The sequence below is a fragment of the Papilio xuthus genome, unplaced genomic scaffold (assembly GCF_000836235.2).
Source record: "Papilio xuthus unplaced genomic scaffold, Pxut_1.1 DF827756.1, whole genome shotgun sequence".
Lineage (NCBI taxonomy): Eukaryota > Metazoa > Arthropoda > Insecta > Lepidoptera > Papilionidae > Papilio > Papilio xuthus.
The window spans coordinates 1,115,405-1,130,450 of record NW_013530893.1 but is presented as its reverse complement, the minus strand read 5'-3'; the positions used below and the strand labels follow the sequence as shown (position 1 = coordinate 1,130,450).

Below are 15,046 nucleotides of genomic sequence, written 5' to 3'. Positions count from 1 at the left end.
TTTATATAAAGTTGTTTACGATACATTTATCTAAAACTTTCAATACAGGATTTGAGAACAGTTTTTATGTATAATAAAATCATATTTAATTTTATTGACTCATGCAAGATATATTTGTTAATATATTGAAATATGAACTTTCACAGAATATACAAAATACATTGACGTGTTACAAGAGACGTTAATTGACGCGCAAGCGTTGATACTTCGCCTTGTAAACGGATACAAAACCGGATCCAAGCTCGATGAAAGTTGGCGAAATAAAATGAATGAAGTCATAAAAGAGGTAGTTATGTTGTAACTATAATTAAGAACATTATATACATAGCTGTCGCCCGTGACTCCATCTCGGAATTTAAAAAAAAGACATTAGTAGCCTATGTGTTCTTCCAGATTATGTTCTACAGGGATCCATGCAGCTGTTCTAGAGATATCTTCAAACAAACATCCATCAAAACATTCGCATTTATAATATTTGTGTGATTTATTTAAAAGCCCAGTAAAAATGTCTTATAATAAGGTGGTCACAACAAGAACTGTAGTTTGGTCTTATATTATGTATTAAAGACAAATGTTATTTCTTACTAATATTATAAATGCGAATGTTTAGATGGATGGATGTTTGAAGATATCTTCAGAACGGCTGCATACATCTCGCTTAAATTTGGCATAGATGTAGAGCATAGTATGTTAAAACACATAGGCTATTAGGTTCCTTTTTAAGACAGCTAGTTAATAATAATAATTTCTATCTTTTCGTTTTCATAGTATCAAAGTTTCGTGAACAATTTCGTGAACGACACGCCTGAAATGAACCAGTACTTCTTCGATTTAGCCAAGCTGATCGAGACTGAGTTGCCTGTCTTCAAACCAGCTGCCGCGGAGTCTAAGATCTCTATTACGGAGCCGAAATTAAGTGAAATAGGTAAGTAATTACTGAATGTGACATATTTATAATGCTAAAGTTTGAATGGATGGATGTTTGTAAGAAGGTATCCCAAAAACGGTTGTATGGATTTGGATGAAATTTGGTATATATCTAGAACTCGTAGAATTTTTAAAAATATTTTTAATTACGCTAGACGAACTCGCGGGAAAATCCTAGTAAGTAATATTCGTAATAATAATTAAAAAACATAATAAAAATTTGTTCATCTGTTTCGGCGCTACGATACCACAGACAGACGTACACACAGACACGACAATCTTATAACATTACGTTGTTTTAGCATCAGGATTAAAAACATGCCTTAGTGTGGATAAATGGTCGATTATCTTACTTCTTACTAATATTACAAATGCTAATGTGTAGATGGATGGATGGATGTATGTTTGAAGATATCTCCGGAACGGCTCAACGTATCTTGATGAAATTTGGCACAGATGTAGAACATAGTCTGGAAAACTACTCATTTAGTATTTTTTTTAATTCCGCGCGGATGGAGTTGCGGGCGATAGCTATTTCGCTTCTTTCTTTTTTTGTATCCTCGATAATTTTTTTTTTGTATATTTAATTAATTTAATGTAAATAATATTCAAGGACAAACAGAGGACAGACCATGGTTCGATATGTTAGAAGGTAGCAACGCACCATTCGTAATGTACGGGGACATGGCTGATTTCAAACCGAATCTACGCAGAAATGTATTGAAGACATTAAAATCTACCAAAGAACCGCCAGACGAATGGGAACATTACGGTAAGATGGAACTAAAGAGTATAACAACAGTGGTAGAGCCCGCTTTAACATCTTCGTACGAATCGGCCCGGCTCGTCCGGTGAAATACCACGACCACACGGAAGACACGCGTCAAGTGGAAGTAAGTTAGTTTCGTCTCATTAGTGTACGTCCCGGAGGCCTAATTTAGTCCTCTTTCCATTCCCACCTTTTTTCTTATAAGGACAATGATTCGCTTATAGAAGTTTCTCGCTTATCCAGGTTGGACTGTATAGAAAGTATACGTTGTTTAGTAGTTTTTTTTTTATCTTTCAACAGTTATCAACGACACATTCGTAAAATCGCAATGCCCCAACGCGGGCCTAATTAAAGACGAATACCTCAAACTGTTGCCAAAGCCCGGGAAATGGGAGTGCTCCACCATACAGACTGACAGAGAGGTAAATATTTAAAAAGTAAAATTGTTTATATTGCTTATCTGAGCTGGTAAGAGAGACGCTGCCCTGCGGTTAATTCTGTCACAAAATATATAAAACCTCCATACGCGTAGAAAATGAAATAACGGCACTGATAAAGACGGGCTATAAGAGTAATATTTTGTGCCTTTTTGATTTCCGCCATTTTGACGCTAATGGTAGCGGTTTGAAGCGGTGATGGGGATTCAAACTAATAAAGATAGAATGAAATGTCACGTGACATCAACTGTCGTTTTAATTACAACGAATGAAAAGCTGTTATTTCCAAGCAATCACCTATTCATTCATTAAAAATGCATAAAAAATAACATAGATCCAGCCGTTGTTTTACCATTGTTTTTTTTTATAATATAAGGTGACAAATGTGTAATCGGCCAATTGAATTCGCTGAAATAGGGAAGCGCTTGCTGCCCATAGACATTCACAGATGGCGTTGCTTGTCTACTTTTAAATGTCATCTACTTCTATAAACTATGGAAGTGTAAACCACACAATTATTTTGTATCGTATTCCAGAGTAGCACAAGCCACCGTGTGACACAAGCCAGTGTCGATATACGTGGGAACATGGGCTCTATACTAAAAATAATGCAAGTATTTTATAGTTTCGTCTTTAAAATCAAACTAGCTGTCTCCTGCGACTTCGGTCACGCAGCATAAAAAAAAACTAAATTAGTTGTCTATGTATTTTTCCAGACTGTTTTCCATCTATGCCAAATTTCATCGACATCCTAGTAGCAGTTCAGGTTATAACTTCTAACAAACATCCATCTAAACATTCGCATTTATAATATTAGTAAGGTATATAAGTAAGATGTCAGGTTGTTTTTTTTTATTAGAGCGTCATCAGCGTACGGTCAGCCAGCAACAAGGGCGACTATTCTTGGAGCTAGGGACTCCATGGAGATTGCTTCCACAACTAAACTGGTCAGTTATATGTTGGTTCTCTGAAGTGATATACAGCAGTTTTGGTAACTTAAGTGTACTTAACCTTTAAAAAAATCGTGGGTTTCTACGACCAAAAATCTAAGTTGCAAACGTATCTCTGTTTTATCACGGGATGGCGATATGTTTTATATAGAGGTTTTGGTCTCAGAAACCAACGATTACTTGTCTTAATTATAAAACTTTTAATATTTGTTTTAGCGCGAAAAAGTTAGAAATTCGGTACAGAATAAAGTCGTCATAAACATTGGAAATAAACGGGTAAGAAATAAACAAAATTTTGTTAGTAATTCCGTTTTTCGCATGCTGTAATTTATATCACACAAAAATATTAATTTTCTAGACAACGAAGTTTGACGATTACCCAGACATAAGTCAAGATTATTCTGAAGAAGTCGAGACGATACCTAGGTAATAAACTAAATGATAATTTCATATCAATTTATTTATACTCATGGTATTAAATGAAGATCTTAGTTCCATCATGCGGTTCCTCTGGTGTTGCATATGTATATGGGTGTCGTTGATCACCTCGGTGTTCCCGACGCTCGTTTGCCCTCTTCTCTTAAAAAAAAAGCTAAAAAGTAAATCTTTGTATTATGTATTTTAAGCTAAAGTTCATAAAATTCTTCAAAAAAACTACGTTAAAAAAATTTGAGTTATTGGAACGGTGATAGTTATAATAAAAAGCTAAACTGAAAAAAAAGCTAGCTGTCGGTCACGATTCCGTTCGCGTGGAATTAAAAAAAATGTAGTGTTCTTCCAAGACTATGTTCTATATTTGTACCATAATTATGATCGATGATATGATTGAGCCGTTCTGGAGATACCTTCTTTTAAAATTTAGTTTAATATTTTCAGACAAGAAGTGTCCCAAGTTGAAGAAGATGAAATAATAGAAGAATCGTTTTCAGCATTGGGGTAAGTTTACATTTTTAACTGCGTTAAATCAATGTCTCTTTGTCTTCTATTCTACGGAAGCCATGTACCTGAACGGATTTCGGATCACGTGGTTAACAGTTTGATTCCATTCCACTATTGTAAACCATAGCAAAATCCTAGAGCTAAGTCGTAACGGTAAGAAATATTAGTAAATGAAGAAAAATCTGACATTTAAAAAAAATGTTGAGTTCTTAATATAATTTCGCTTGGCATAAAATCGGCAAAATTTCACTGAGGGCACCTTGAGAGAGAGAGAGAGAGGGAGGGAGAGAGAAAAACAATGTTAAAACTATTTATAATTCACCCAGGAGTATTCACAACGACAGTATGCAAGTTATTCCAAGTCACGTGCCAGATCAGGACGCCAAGATTAACTATGAGAAGGTTGATTATCTTATTTTACTTGATATATGCCTTAAGTTGAGTACAGATTAGACTTATATAACAGAACGAGCCTATGACATGTTCTAGTCTATCACTCTTTGGAAACTATGACCATTCGTAAGAACGTTACATTACATAGAAATGCTCGAGTGTATATTCACCTTTATGTATGTTGTGTTTAGCTCCTTTACTAAGTAACTAGGCTTTTGTCAAGTACGTTGGTTGCTTTACACTTCTTTAAACTTCGCTGATATTCCTAATTAAAAACACACTAAAGGTACGCGTACACGGCGCGCGACAGATTGTTGTACCTAGTACACAAGAATCAAACCCAGGTCCTAAGAATTACAACTTTGTTTCCCGTTGGACCGGTAGGCCTTCGGATTTACTTCCCATTGGGTCGTCAGCCACAAGTGTAATACTTAAATAATTTCAGGTGTGTCCAATGGAGGAGTGTCAGAGGATGCAAGTTGACTCGTTCATACGTTCTCTTCCGCCGTACATGCAAGCCAACCCATACATGCGCTTTGAGAAAACATATGAGGAATATGAACCATGTAGTCCTGGTAAGTATACACACAAGTACTAGGATAACATAACATACCAATAGATGCATACCTAATCTGGGCTTAAAAATCAATGCATTAACCGTGAGTTTCTGTTACCAAAACTTTTATATATTAAACATATCGTCATCTCCGTCATAATCGTTGACAAAACAGAGATAACAATATGTTTTGAACGAAGATTTAAGTCTCAGAAACCGACCGTAATTAATGATTAATTAAAATTTCCCTTACGACTTTAGTATAAAAACCCTTACTAATCAAATTATTTGAGTTTTTGTACTTTCAAGAACATTTAATAAAAAAAAAATTACAACCAGATTGATTTCACGGTTTACCTTTTTATCCAAATAAAAAACCTATACTTAATAATTTAACCAGAACAACTGGACATACTGAGACAGCGTATAGAGAACAAGAAGAGGAAATCCAAGCTGGATGTGACTGCTGGCGAGGAGTCACCTCTGCAGGAATGGGACCAGAGAAGCAACACTGTGGCCGCGCAGACATCCGCGTTCACACTACCGCCCTGCACATGTCCCGTTAACTCTACCGTTGAGGAAAACGTACATGGGATTGTGTACAACAGTATGTAGTTATTTTAAATTTTAACCGCCAAAATCTTTCTTTTTTTTATCTATTATTACTATGTTCCAGATTAATTTTGATCTTTAGTTATTTTTTAATCTAGTAAAAAGAGTCATTGGTTAGCGAGTTCAGGTACCAGGACCACAGCTTGAAGTAGGAGTAAATTGGGAAATTTCTCCTTATTACCGTAGGTTTATACCAAAACCTATATATGAAACATATCGTCATCCCTGTCGTTATCGTTGATAAAACAGAGATGACAGTATGTTTTAATGTTGGGTTTTCAGAAACCGTTCGTTAGTAATCTTTGGACTAATGAGTACGCTATTTTTAATTGGAAGGTACCAGGGGCACATAACGTTACAGTAGTTAGTACTTCATGAACTTGTGACTACACATGTGTTAATCAGTAGTTGTTTGGAAAACTATATAGCAATTTAGAGTAAACAATATTATTTCCAGTTGAAGATTTGCTGCCCGTGAAGCGAGCTATAAACGAAATCAACAAGAAATTCTTCTTTGACAGTACTATTGAGTTCAATAGATTCAAAGTGGTGGGACAGAATGGTGACAGCACAACGTAAGTTTAAATTTAAAGATGGCCGTTTACATTCTTTTGTTTCTTCATGATTGTTTTCGTTTTAATTCAAAAGAAATCGCTATTATATGTTTTTCGTACTATATTACTACTATTTTTCACTAGTTATACGCACAGTGTTAAAAAAACTTAGTAAGTAGCCTAAGTGTTCTTCAAGACTATGTTCTACATCTATGCCAAATTTCAACGAGATCCATGAAGCCGTTTTGGAGATATCAAACAAAAACATCCATCCAAAAATTCGCATTTATAATATTAAGAGGCACTAAATTCTATCACACCTTTTTATAGACATATGATGGAAAGAAAAAAAGACAACAGATTCTATGAAATACAAAATATGCTGAGACAACGACCGAGTTTGTGCGACATGTTGCCCAACAATGCACGATGAAAGCAAACATATGACCTGTTTATTCATCTACACAGTTATGCTGCCCTAATCCAATTCACTCTGACAATCGTAACAAGATTTATCTTGGATAGTCTTAACTTCAATTTCTTGTATCGATAGATATGTAATATATTGATAATTAATCTGAGGCAAAAAAAAGTAATAGAAAAAGGCCTTCAGAGTTCTTTTGTTCAAAATGTTCGAAAATCAAATTTCGATTAAACGTCAAAATAATATGACGTCATCGATAGATTATATTATCTATGCTTGTACTTTTGACAAAATCGTCGATTTTGACGAATTTGTCGAATCTTTATATTAATTTTGAAATTCGAATGCATTCATATTAAGGGCCTTCGCACACTAGAGACTCAGTCGGCGAATAGTGCGCTTAATATAAGCATGTAAATTGTGTAACGTGCGCATCTCCCATATATGCTCATACTGATTAAGCGTAGGATCAAATAATCGGACGCCTAAATCGCTAGTATGTGGGCCCTAAAATCAAACAGAAGCTTCGATTACGTAATATTTGAAAGAAACCAATAATTGTCGTTGCAATTTTATATATATTTTTTAAATATTAACAAAATAAAAAATAGTATAATTATAACAAATGTCTTATTTTAATATTAAAAAGAATAACATTAATTCGATATTAAAAGAAATATATCCTATAGTTGGTAATTAAATGTATTTAAAATTGAAAAAAAAGAGAAACCGTTGATTTTCACTGCCTACTACTTGAATGATAATTTCTTTAATTCGCTTAGAAACAGTAAGATAAATATTTCAATGGAAACCAATTTTTATCATTCTTTTCCATGTTCCTAAAAATAATGAAAATGTAAATTTTATCAACTATTTTAAAACATGTTTTTTTTATTGGTACAAAATATTTCTACGGACGATTTCAATTGAAAATTTGTCAAATTCTAGTATACTATTTAAATTTAGATCTAGATAGATTGAAAACTAGAATGTAACTATAGAAAAATCAGTTTCAAAAGAATCAATAGCTTTTGGAATTCTATTTAAGTATTTATTATAATACGCTATTAACTAAATTAAAAGGGACTAGATAGAAATATTTATAACATTTTCGATTTTAGACTAAAAATTTTCTAATGAATTTAAACCTTACAAAGATCTATATAATTTGTCATTAACTACACTCAGAGTTGCCACTAAGCGACTTAGTTTAGTAATTGTGGTAGTTAATATTTTTATAATCACTGTAAAATTAATATTAGAAATCACATATATTCGTTCATATCTTTAGTTTCAGCCCCTAATATAATTTCACCCACGCTATCTTTAAATTCATCCACATCTTGCATATCTTTTCCAGTCATTTCTATTATTTCTATCTCATTGTAATCGTCCAATTTAATTTTATCAATTCTAAAATTTGATTCGACATTATCATCAAGGCTGACTGTACATATTCTAGATGTTGATTTGGCTAGATCTCTTGATATAGGTATTTTAGATTCTTCCAGTCTATATATTTTTGTATCTATCAGTTTAGTTGATGACACTTTGACTGGAAAGATATCTTCATTTTCCTCTGGAGATAGCATAGAATCATAAGGGACTTGTAAACTATTCTGCAATACTTCGACTTCTTTGCGTCTTGCCTGTTTTCTTTCTAATTGCTTTTGTAGATCTTCTATTCTTTCATTCTTCAGTTTAACTAAACTGTCGAGATGTTCAACCTGTAATACATTTTCAATCATAAGTTTCACGTCTATTCGAGTGTCGACGTGTATTGTAGATGGATGGATGTTTGTTAGAAGTTATGTCCAGAACGGCTGTATGGATCTCGCTGAAATTTGGGATAGATGTAGAACATAGTCTGGAAGAACATATAGGCTACTAATTAAGTTAGTTATTTTTAATCCCGTGTGGATGGAGCCGCAGGCAGTTATATTTAAATCTAGTACCTTTTGTTTAAGAACATCTATGACTTCTTTGGCGTCTTTCAGTTCCTGTTTTTGTGTAAGATAGGACGCGTGACTGACGACTTTCTGTTGTATAGTCTCTAAGTATCCATTGACCCTCGTCTTCAGTGGTACGACCAGTACGTTCTCTGTAGAAAAAAAAATATTTTTTTATTTATTAAAGCAACCATTATCATCAACTTAAGTAATTGTTGGTAGGTCTTTTCCAATATCTTTCACATAACGCGGTTCTTCTGCTAGCTGTTGCCCACGACTTCGTCTGCCCGGAATTAAAAAAATAGTCTACGTGTTCTACCAGACTATGTTCTACATCTATGCTAAATTTCAGCGACATCTATACAGCCGTTCTGGAGATACTTTCTAACAAACATCCATCCATCTACAATACACGTCGACTCTCGAATAGACGTGAAACTTGTGTGCGAACGTTTAGATGGATGGATGTTTGAAGATATCCCCAAAATAGCTATTTGGCATACATATAGAACATAATTCGGAAGAACACATAGGCTACTAATTTTGTTTTTTATTAATTCCGCACGGACAGAGTCGCGGGCTAAAGATAGATTATATATCTATGAAAACAGTGATTAGGAAAATAATTGTGAATGGAATATTCCTTAGTTGTTGGATGAAAACATGTTCATTAAATAGAAACATACTATCATAGTAAAAACCATAAACAAGATAATCGTTGTAAAGATATTGGTAGCGGGCTTCATAATTATTATGTTACTCTATATATTTAAATTTCTAAACATTTCACCGGTGAGACGGAACATTAATTTTTCACCATTAACTTTTCCACTGATAAGATGCATTTCTAGCAGAATATTTCTTGAACAACGTTTGTTCTTATTTGAGATTTAAGATTTCGCTCGCACCAACAACGTAATTAATATTATAAATGCTAACATTTAGATGAATGGACGTTTGTTTGAAGGTATCTCCATAACGGCTCAACAGATCTTGATGAAATTTGGCACACATGTAGAACATAGTCTGTATAAACATTTATGCGACTTATTATGTATTTTTTAATTTTATACGGACGCAGTCGAGGGCGACAGCTAGTATTGTGAATACGAAAATTTAGATGGATGAATGTTTGTTATCTATCTCCAGAATGACTAAACAGATCTCACTAAAATTTGGCATACATGTAGAACATAGAACAAATAGGTGGTCGAAATTACGGGGACAGTTAGTATAAGTAAAAGTGGTAATTAAAAAAAAAACAACTACTTAGAAAAGAACACAGTGGAATGAACATTCACATATTTCAAAGTTGTACTCAAAGAAAAACAAAGTACTCTTCTATCATCCAGATTAAATTATATTAAGCAGGGACACAATTGTTTTTTTAAATAAAAAAAAAACTTTATTCTTCTCCAATTTAACATAAAATGTAAGAAATTTCACGTTCATTTGTTCGCACAATTACCTTAAAAGAGGTACAAACTTCAACAACAAAAAAACATACCGTCATCGCCGCAAGCCTCGTAGTAGCTCCCGCCGCTGGAAAGATTCTGTTCTGAATCTCTCATGCTTCTGTTCGCCTCTTCATCACGTCTGATCTTATCACGTACTGCGAAAAGAAATAATAAGGCCCTTCGTACAAAAGACAAGGAAACTAATATGGTACCATCAGGTGCAAGAAAAGTCGGCACACTAAAATAGCTTGCTAAATAGCTAAATAGTTGGAAACACGTACAGGTGGCAAGACTTTGGATCAAACAGGAAAGAGATAGTCAGATGGAAAAGATTGGAGCATGATAAATACAACTTAGAAAGAGACTTTTCTCCTTCTCTTTAGAGAGGACTTTTCTCTCTCTCTCTCTCTCTCTCTCTCTCTTTAGTGAGGACTTTTCTCGGATCTCAAGAAACAGTTTGCAAGCGTTAAATAAAGACGAAAATCTAAATTATTCTCGCAATATATGTATACTAAAAATCTAAGCCTTAATAATTCTTAATAGATATTAAATCTGTATAACACCTTTCTTTTAACTAACGCTTATGCTAATATTTAGGGGTCAAGAACGGCTACCTTTGACCTTGAAACATTATCAAAGCTCTAACATTTTCAAAAGTAAATAAGTGGAAAAAGAATAAACACGTCACACATCTGTCAAATCTATGTGCCATTGTTTTAACAGCAAAAAGTTAACAATACTATTTATTATATTTATTTAAGGAGATTGACATCATGAGACTAAAAACTCATCTGTTATTTAAGTGTAGTTTTATTGACGGTCACAAATACAAAAATAATGTCATCTCCCTTTTTTTAAAGACAATGAAAGAGACAAAAGTGACATATTTCTTACCCATTAGAAGCACCTTCTCAATAACTCCGGGTGTATTGTTGGCCAGTTGCTCCATTGTTGAAGTACAGAGGGTTAATTTTAATTTCTTCAAGACTTTTCTGTTTAAAGTCATCCAGTTGTTCAGTTTGAGAGCCTGACTGTTCCGTGGTGGGTAGTTGTGCATTTCAACCAGCTTTGGATAATGTACACCCAAAATTTCCGCGAGAAGCACTGAAATAAAAATAAAGTATTTTAAATGAACAGAATGCATTGAAGTGGAAATGATTCCGCGTTTCGTCAGATGTGCGAAGTGTGCTTTCCGGAGGTCTAATTTTAGTCCTCTTTACCTTCTCACACTTTTCGTATTTTTAGTCATTAGTTAGAATCTTGACGCGAATGGCACGCTTTCGTTACCAAGTCAAGTGTCAAAATGATTAGTGAGGGGACATAAAGCTACCTGCAACTCATTGTTGATAGAGTAGGATTGGACTGTCCAGTGCTGGCCATGTGGACACGTCTACATGTGCCCTGAAGAATTTTATGTTTTATTTTGTGTTTATATTTGTGCTAGTGTTTAAATTTGTATTTTTGTTTTGTATGGACCATGTGTCTGAATTAAAGATTTATTATTATTTTTATTATTATAAACGTTGACATTTTAATAAGGCTAGTGTTGCGCCGATACACCGGCACACTGTCGGATTTCCTTCCAAATAGTATACGGAAATGATGGGAAGGGAAAGTTTTGATGGAGGAAAGAAAATATTTACAATCCAAAAGGTAAAGAAAATTGTAAATTTATATATAACATATTATGACCTTTTACTCTTCTTAATAACGTACTTAGTTTTCTTAGAATAAGTATTAAAAAGTCACCCTTGACTTCTTATCTTCTTTCGATTCGGCTCAAGAAGGTGATGAAATTTTTAAAATCAGGTCTAATATATAAACGACAAAACAATCCCTGAAGCAAACCTTTTTAATTGGTCATATTTTTACCTTCGACTTTGTTAAAGTCTTGGGTAAATGGCCTCGTTATTGGCCACTTGTGTATTACGTTATACATTAAAATATTATAAAATATACCAGCATCAGAGAAATCCCTTGAAATTTTCTTCGTTTGTCTCGACAGTTTGTAGGTGTCAACCCAGGCGAGGACGGACTCGATGTCCGACAAAGGCACAGGTGATGAAAAACTTCCCATCATCTTTATGTAAGTGTTTATAATAAAATTAAAGCTTTAAAAAGTGTATATTGTATTAAGTTTACGAACGTTTTGACAAAATTAATTTATCCCTGATTTGACGTTATGTCATCCGAAAAGGTTTTTTAATTTTTTTAATTTTATTTACGACCAGCTTTTATCATTGCGATATTTTTATAAGTTTTTATTTAATCTTTGACATTCGACATATTGATTGCTTTATTCTTTACATCCACGTTTCTTACGCAACAGAGAAAGTCATATTAAAAACAAACTGTAAAGGAGCATGTAACCAAACAATAACACAACTCGGGTCCGTAATTCAACGGGATAAGAAGACACCACAGACGTGAATATGGCGCGAACCAGACACACTTTAGGGGTGAACATTATCTCTTAAAGTACCGCTATAATAAGTTTATTCCCCTAGGGTTGTCAACTTTAACACTTGTGTTATTTATATATAGTTTTCCGACTTCAAAAAGGAGGAGGTTATCAATTCGTCTGTATGTTCTTTTTTGTTGTCTCTGTTTTATCAAAGAGTATGAAAAGGATGGAGGAAAGCGTCTATGGCACAGTTCTTTATGCTTAAATAGAACGGAACAAAATAAATACATCCAGATTCGATTTCCATGTACTAATGTGTTTTATGATTTTCAAATTTCAAGTGTATCCGACGCCGTAGAGCTGGGCCTGTGGAAGCTATAAGCGATGGACTGGTAGGAGAAAGTGCAGGACAGGTGACTTTGGCAATCTCTTGTTTCGGTGGCCAAGACCTTCTTTGGATCTCAGCGCCAGCAAAGTAAGTATGCGTATCCGACGTTTTTACATTGAAGAAAAACATTCGGATGCAACCTGTATATATCTGGGCAGAAATTCAAAGATGTGTGAAGTCAACCTGCACTGGGTCAGCATTGACTATGGCCTAGTCACCTAACCTAGAGTAGTATCCGAGCCCCTCAGTGGGGACGTATAGTGAGCTGATGATGAAGAGATCTATAGGGGGATAACAGTTGTGGAGTTCAATTGCGATATAAAACTAGTGATGTGTGGCCAGGCCTTAACAATTTTCTAACGCAAAGGTCATAGAAAGCATCTTCGAATAATGTTCATGATATAACCAAGTGTTTCTACGATAAACACGTACGATGACATTGCGTTTTACATAGAACAGTAAAATAAGCAGTACAAATTGGTAAAACATCGTAAATAAAATAATGTCTGTACTGTTAGTAAGAAAAACCGAAAATGTGGCAGTGTATTATTATTCATTCTGACACTGGACTTTGTAATGAAAGCACGTCATTCGCGCCAAAGGATTCTAATTAATAATGTCTGAAAGTAATAATATTAACTACTCAATTGATTTGAAAAAAATCTTTTACTGTTGGGTAGCTAGTACTGTTGGGGTGACAAAATCTGTACTTAATACTAGATTTTTTAAAGTTCCGCGCTGACGAAGTCGCGAGTAACTGCTAGTTTACCATAAAATAAATGATATTTGAAACAATGCCGAGGTTAATATTTACTACATATTACGATATAGGATTTTAAAAATTTATGTTAAAGATTTGAAGAAATACGTGAAATATTAAAAAAAAATAATGACTACCATTTTAAAGTAATAACTACATTATACGACTTGGGGAATTTCAAGTAGCGAGCATACCATTTCCTTAAAGGCCGGAAACGCGTCTGCAGTTCCTCTGGTGTTGCAGATGTCCACGGGTGTCGTTGATCACCTCGGTGTTCCCGACGCTAATTTGCCCCCTTTTTTATAAAACAAAATATTAATAATTATAACAAAAATAAAATATTATTCTACTGTCACTTTTCTACGCTGTGGCAACGGTACATGGCAACATCGTAATGATATTATTTGATATAAAAGTAAACTTTCTATCAAAGACTAATAATATAAATGTGAATGTTTGGATGTATGAATGGATGGATGTTTGTGAGATAACTATAAAACGACTTCATGGATATCGCTGAAATTTGGCATAGTTTTTTTTTAGTTTAAAATATTAGCAGATTTTTTTGTAAATTTACTAATATTTCTTGTACCATTCCAACTAAGCTCTATGCTTGTGCTAGGATATGGTTTACGACAATAGTCGAATGGCGGGATACGAACCCCCGACCTCGTGATCGGAACCGTACCCTTAACCATTAGGCTATTGACGCTTTAAATATATGAAATAGATTTAGAACACAGTGTAACACATAGACTACTGATTAAGTTTTTTATTTCAATACCACGCGGACTGAGTCGCGTGATACAGCTACATTGCTAATATAAGAAATTGTCGCAAACAAAATTTCAATATCCTCTCTATATTATACTTTATCTTTGCTTTCTATATTGATTTGATCCTCTATAATTAAATTCTATTATCAAGTACAAGCTAAATAAAAAAACAAAAAAAGTTTAAAATGATGTCCTAAATTTTACCGAAGCGTGGTGATCCTACAAGTGCATTTGTAAGGAAGACATTAGATCAATGCAAGCAAAAAGGGTTAATACTTAACGACAAAACTAGGTTTTGCTTTGACTGAAGTTCAAACTATTGTACTAGGGTTGACACCTTTGCAATTTCTTTTTAATTAAATTTAAAAAAGTTTTACGATGAATGGCCTATTTGGTGAGGAATTAAGAAAAACTTACATACGAAAGTGATTTTTTTTTAATATTACTGTGTTTGCTTGATAAAATAAAACAATAATGAAATTTGTTTTTTTTTTTAATTTCGTTGGAAAGAATACAACAGTAAAATAGGTACAGCCAACCTATAAAAAAACTAATAGTAATGAGAACATTCGGTTTAAAAGATTGGTATCAAAATTGAAACTCTAGGCTACTAAGGGTTAAGTAAACTATGTGATCTTCCAGACTATGTTCTAAATGTATCAAATTTCATTGCGATCCATGCAGTCGTTCTGAAGATACCTTCTAACAAACATACAAACATTTGCATTTATAATATTAGTAAGAAGTAAGT

General features: G+C 33.8%; 3 protein-coding genes across 3 annotated transcripts in view; 2 read left to right on the top strand and 1 right to left on the bottom strand.

Moving 5' to 3' along the window:
* The window catches only part of LOC106116314 (uncharacterized), a 12,605-nt gene extending 5,462 nt beyond the window's left edge, over nt 1-7,143 (top strand). The window contains exons 4-17 of the mRNA XM_013310096.1: nt 147-286; nt 769-925; nt 1,541-1,699; nt 1,997-2,118; nt 2,670-2,743; nt 2,993-3,080; nt 3,300-3,359; nt 3,442-3,509; nt 3,960-4,019; nt 4,349-4,424; nt 4,861-4,990; nt 5,372-5,578; nt 6,041-6,158; nt 6,468-7,143. Of these exons, the coding sequence (XP_013165550.1) occupies nt 147-286; nt 769-925; nt 1,541-1,699; nt 1,997-2,118; nt 2,670-2,743; nt 2,993-3,080; nt 3,300-3,359; nt 3,442-3,509; nt 3,960-4,019; nt 4,349-4,424; nt 4,861-4,990; nt 5,372-5,578; nt 6,041-6,158; nt 6,468-6,570 (1,562 nt within the window). The 3' untranslated portion in view covers nt 6,571-7,143. The remainder of the gene's footprint in view (nt 1-146; nt 287-768; nt 926-1,540; nt 1,700-1,996; nt 2,119-2,669; nt 2,744-2,992; nt 3,081-3,299; nt 3,360-3,441; nt 3,510-3,959; nt 4,020-4,348; nt 4,425-4,860; nt 4,991-5,371; nt 5,579-6,040; nt 6,159-6,467) is intronic.
* A 98-nt stretch (nt 7,144-7,241) lies between these two features.
* LOC106116200 (sperm flagellar protein 1) lies at nt 7,242-12,169 on the bottom strand. The gene is made up of 5 exons (XM_013309955.1): nt 11,927-12,169; nt 10,862-11,071; nt 10,018-10,122; nt 8,517-8,662; nt 7,242-8,288 (listed from the first exon to the last, which is right to left on the bottom strand). The coding sequence occupies exons 1-5, from the start codon at nt 12,045-12,047 to the stop codon at nt 7,827-7,829; spliced, it is 1,044 nt and encodes a 347-aa protein (XP_013165409.1). The 5' UTR covers nt 12,048-12,169; the 3' UTR covers nt 7,242-7,826.
* A 988-nt stretch (nt 12,170-13,157) lies between these two features.
* The window catches only part of LOC106123039 (retinol dehydrogenase 11-like), a gene marked incomplete at its 5' end in the record, with an annotated part of 8,035 nt that continues 6,146 nt past the window's right edge, over nt 13,158-15,046 (top strand). Inside the window, 2 exon segments of the mRNA NM_001311913.1 lie at nt 13,158-13,166; nt 14,535-14,543. Coding sequence (NP_001298842.1) covers nt 13,158-13,166; nt 14,535-14,543 — 18 coding nt within the window.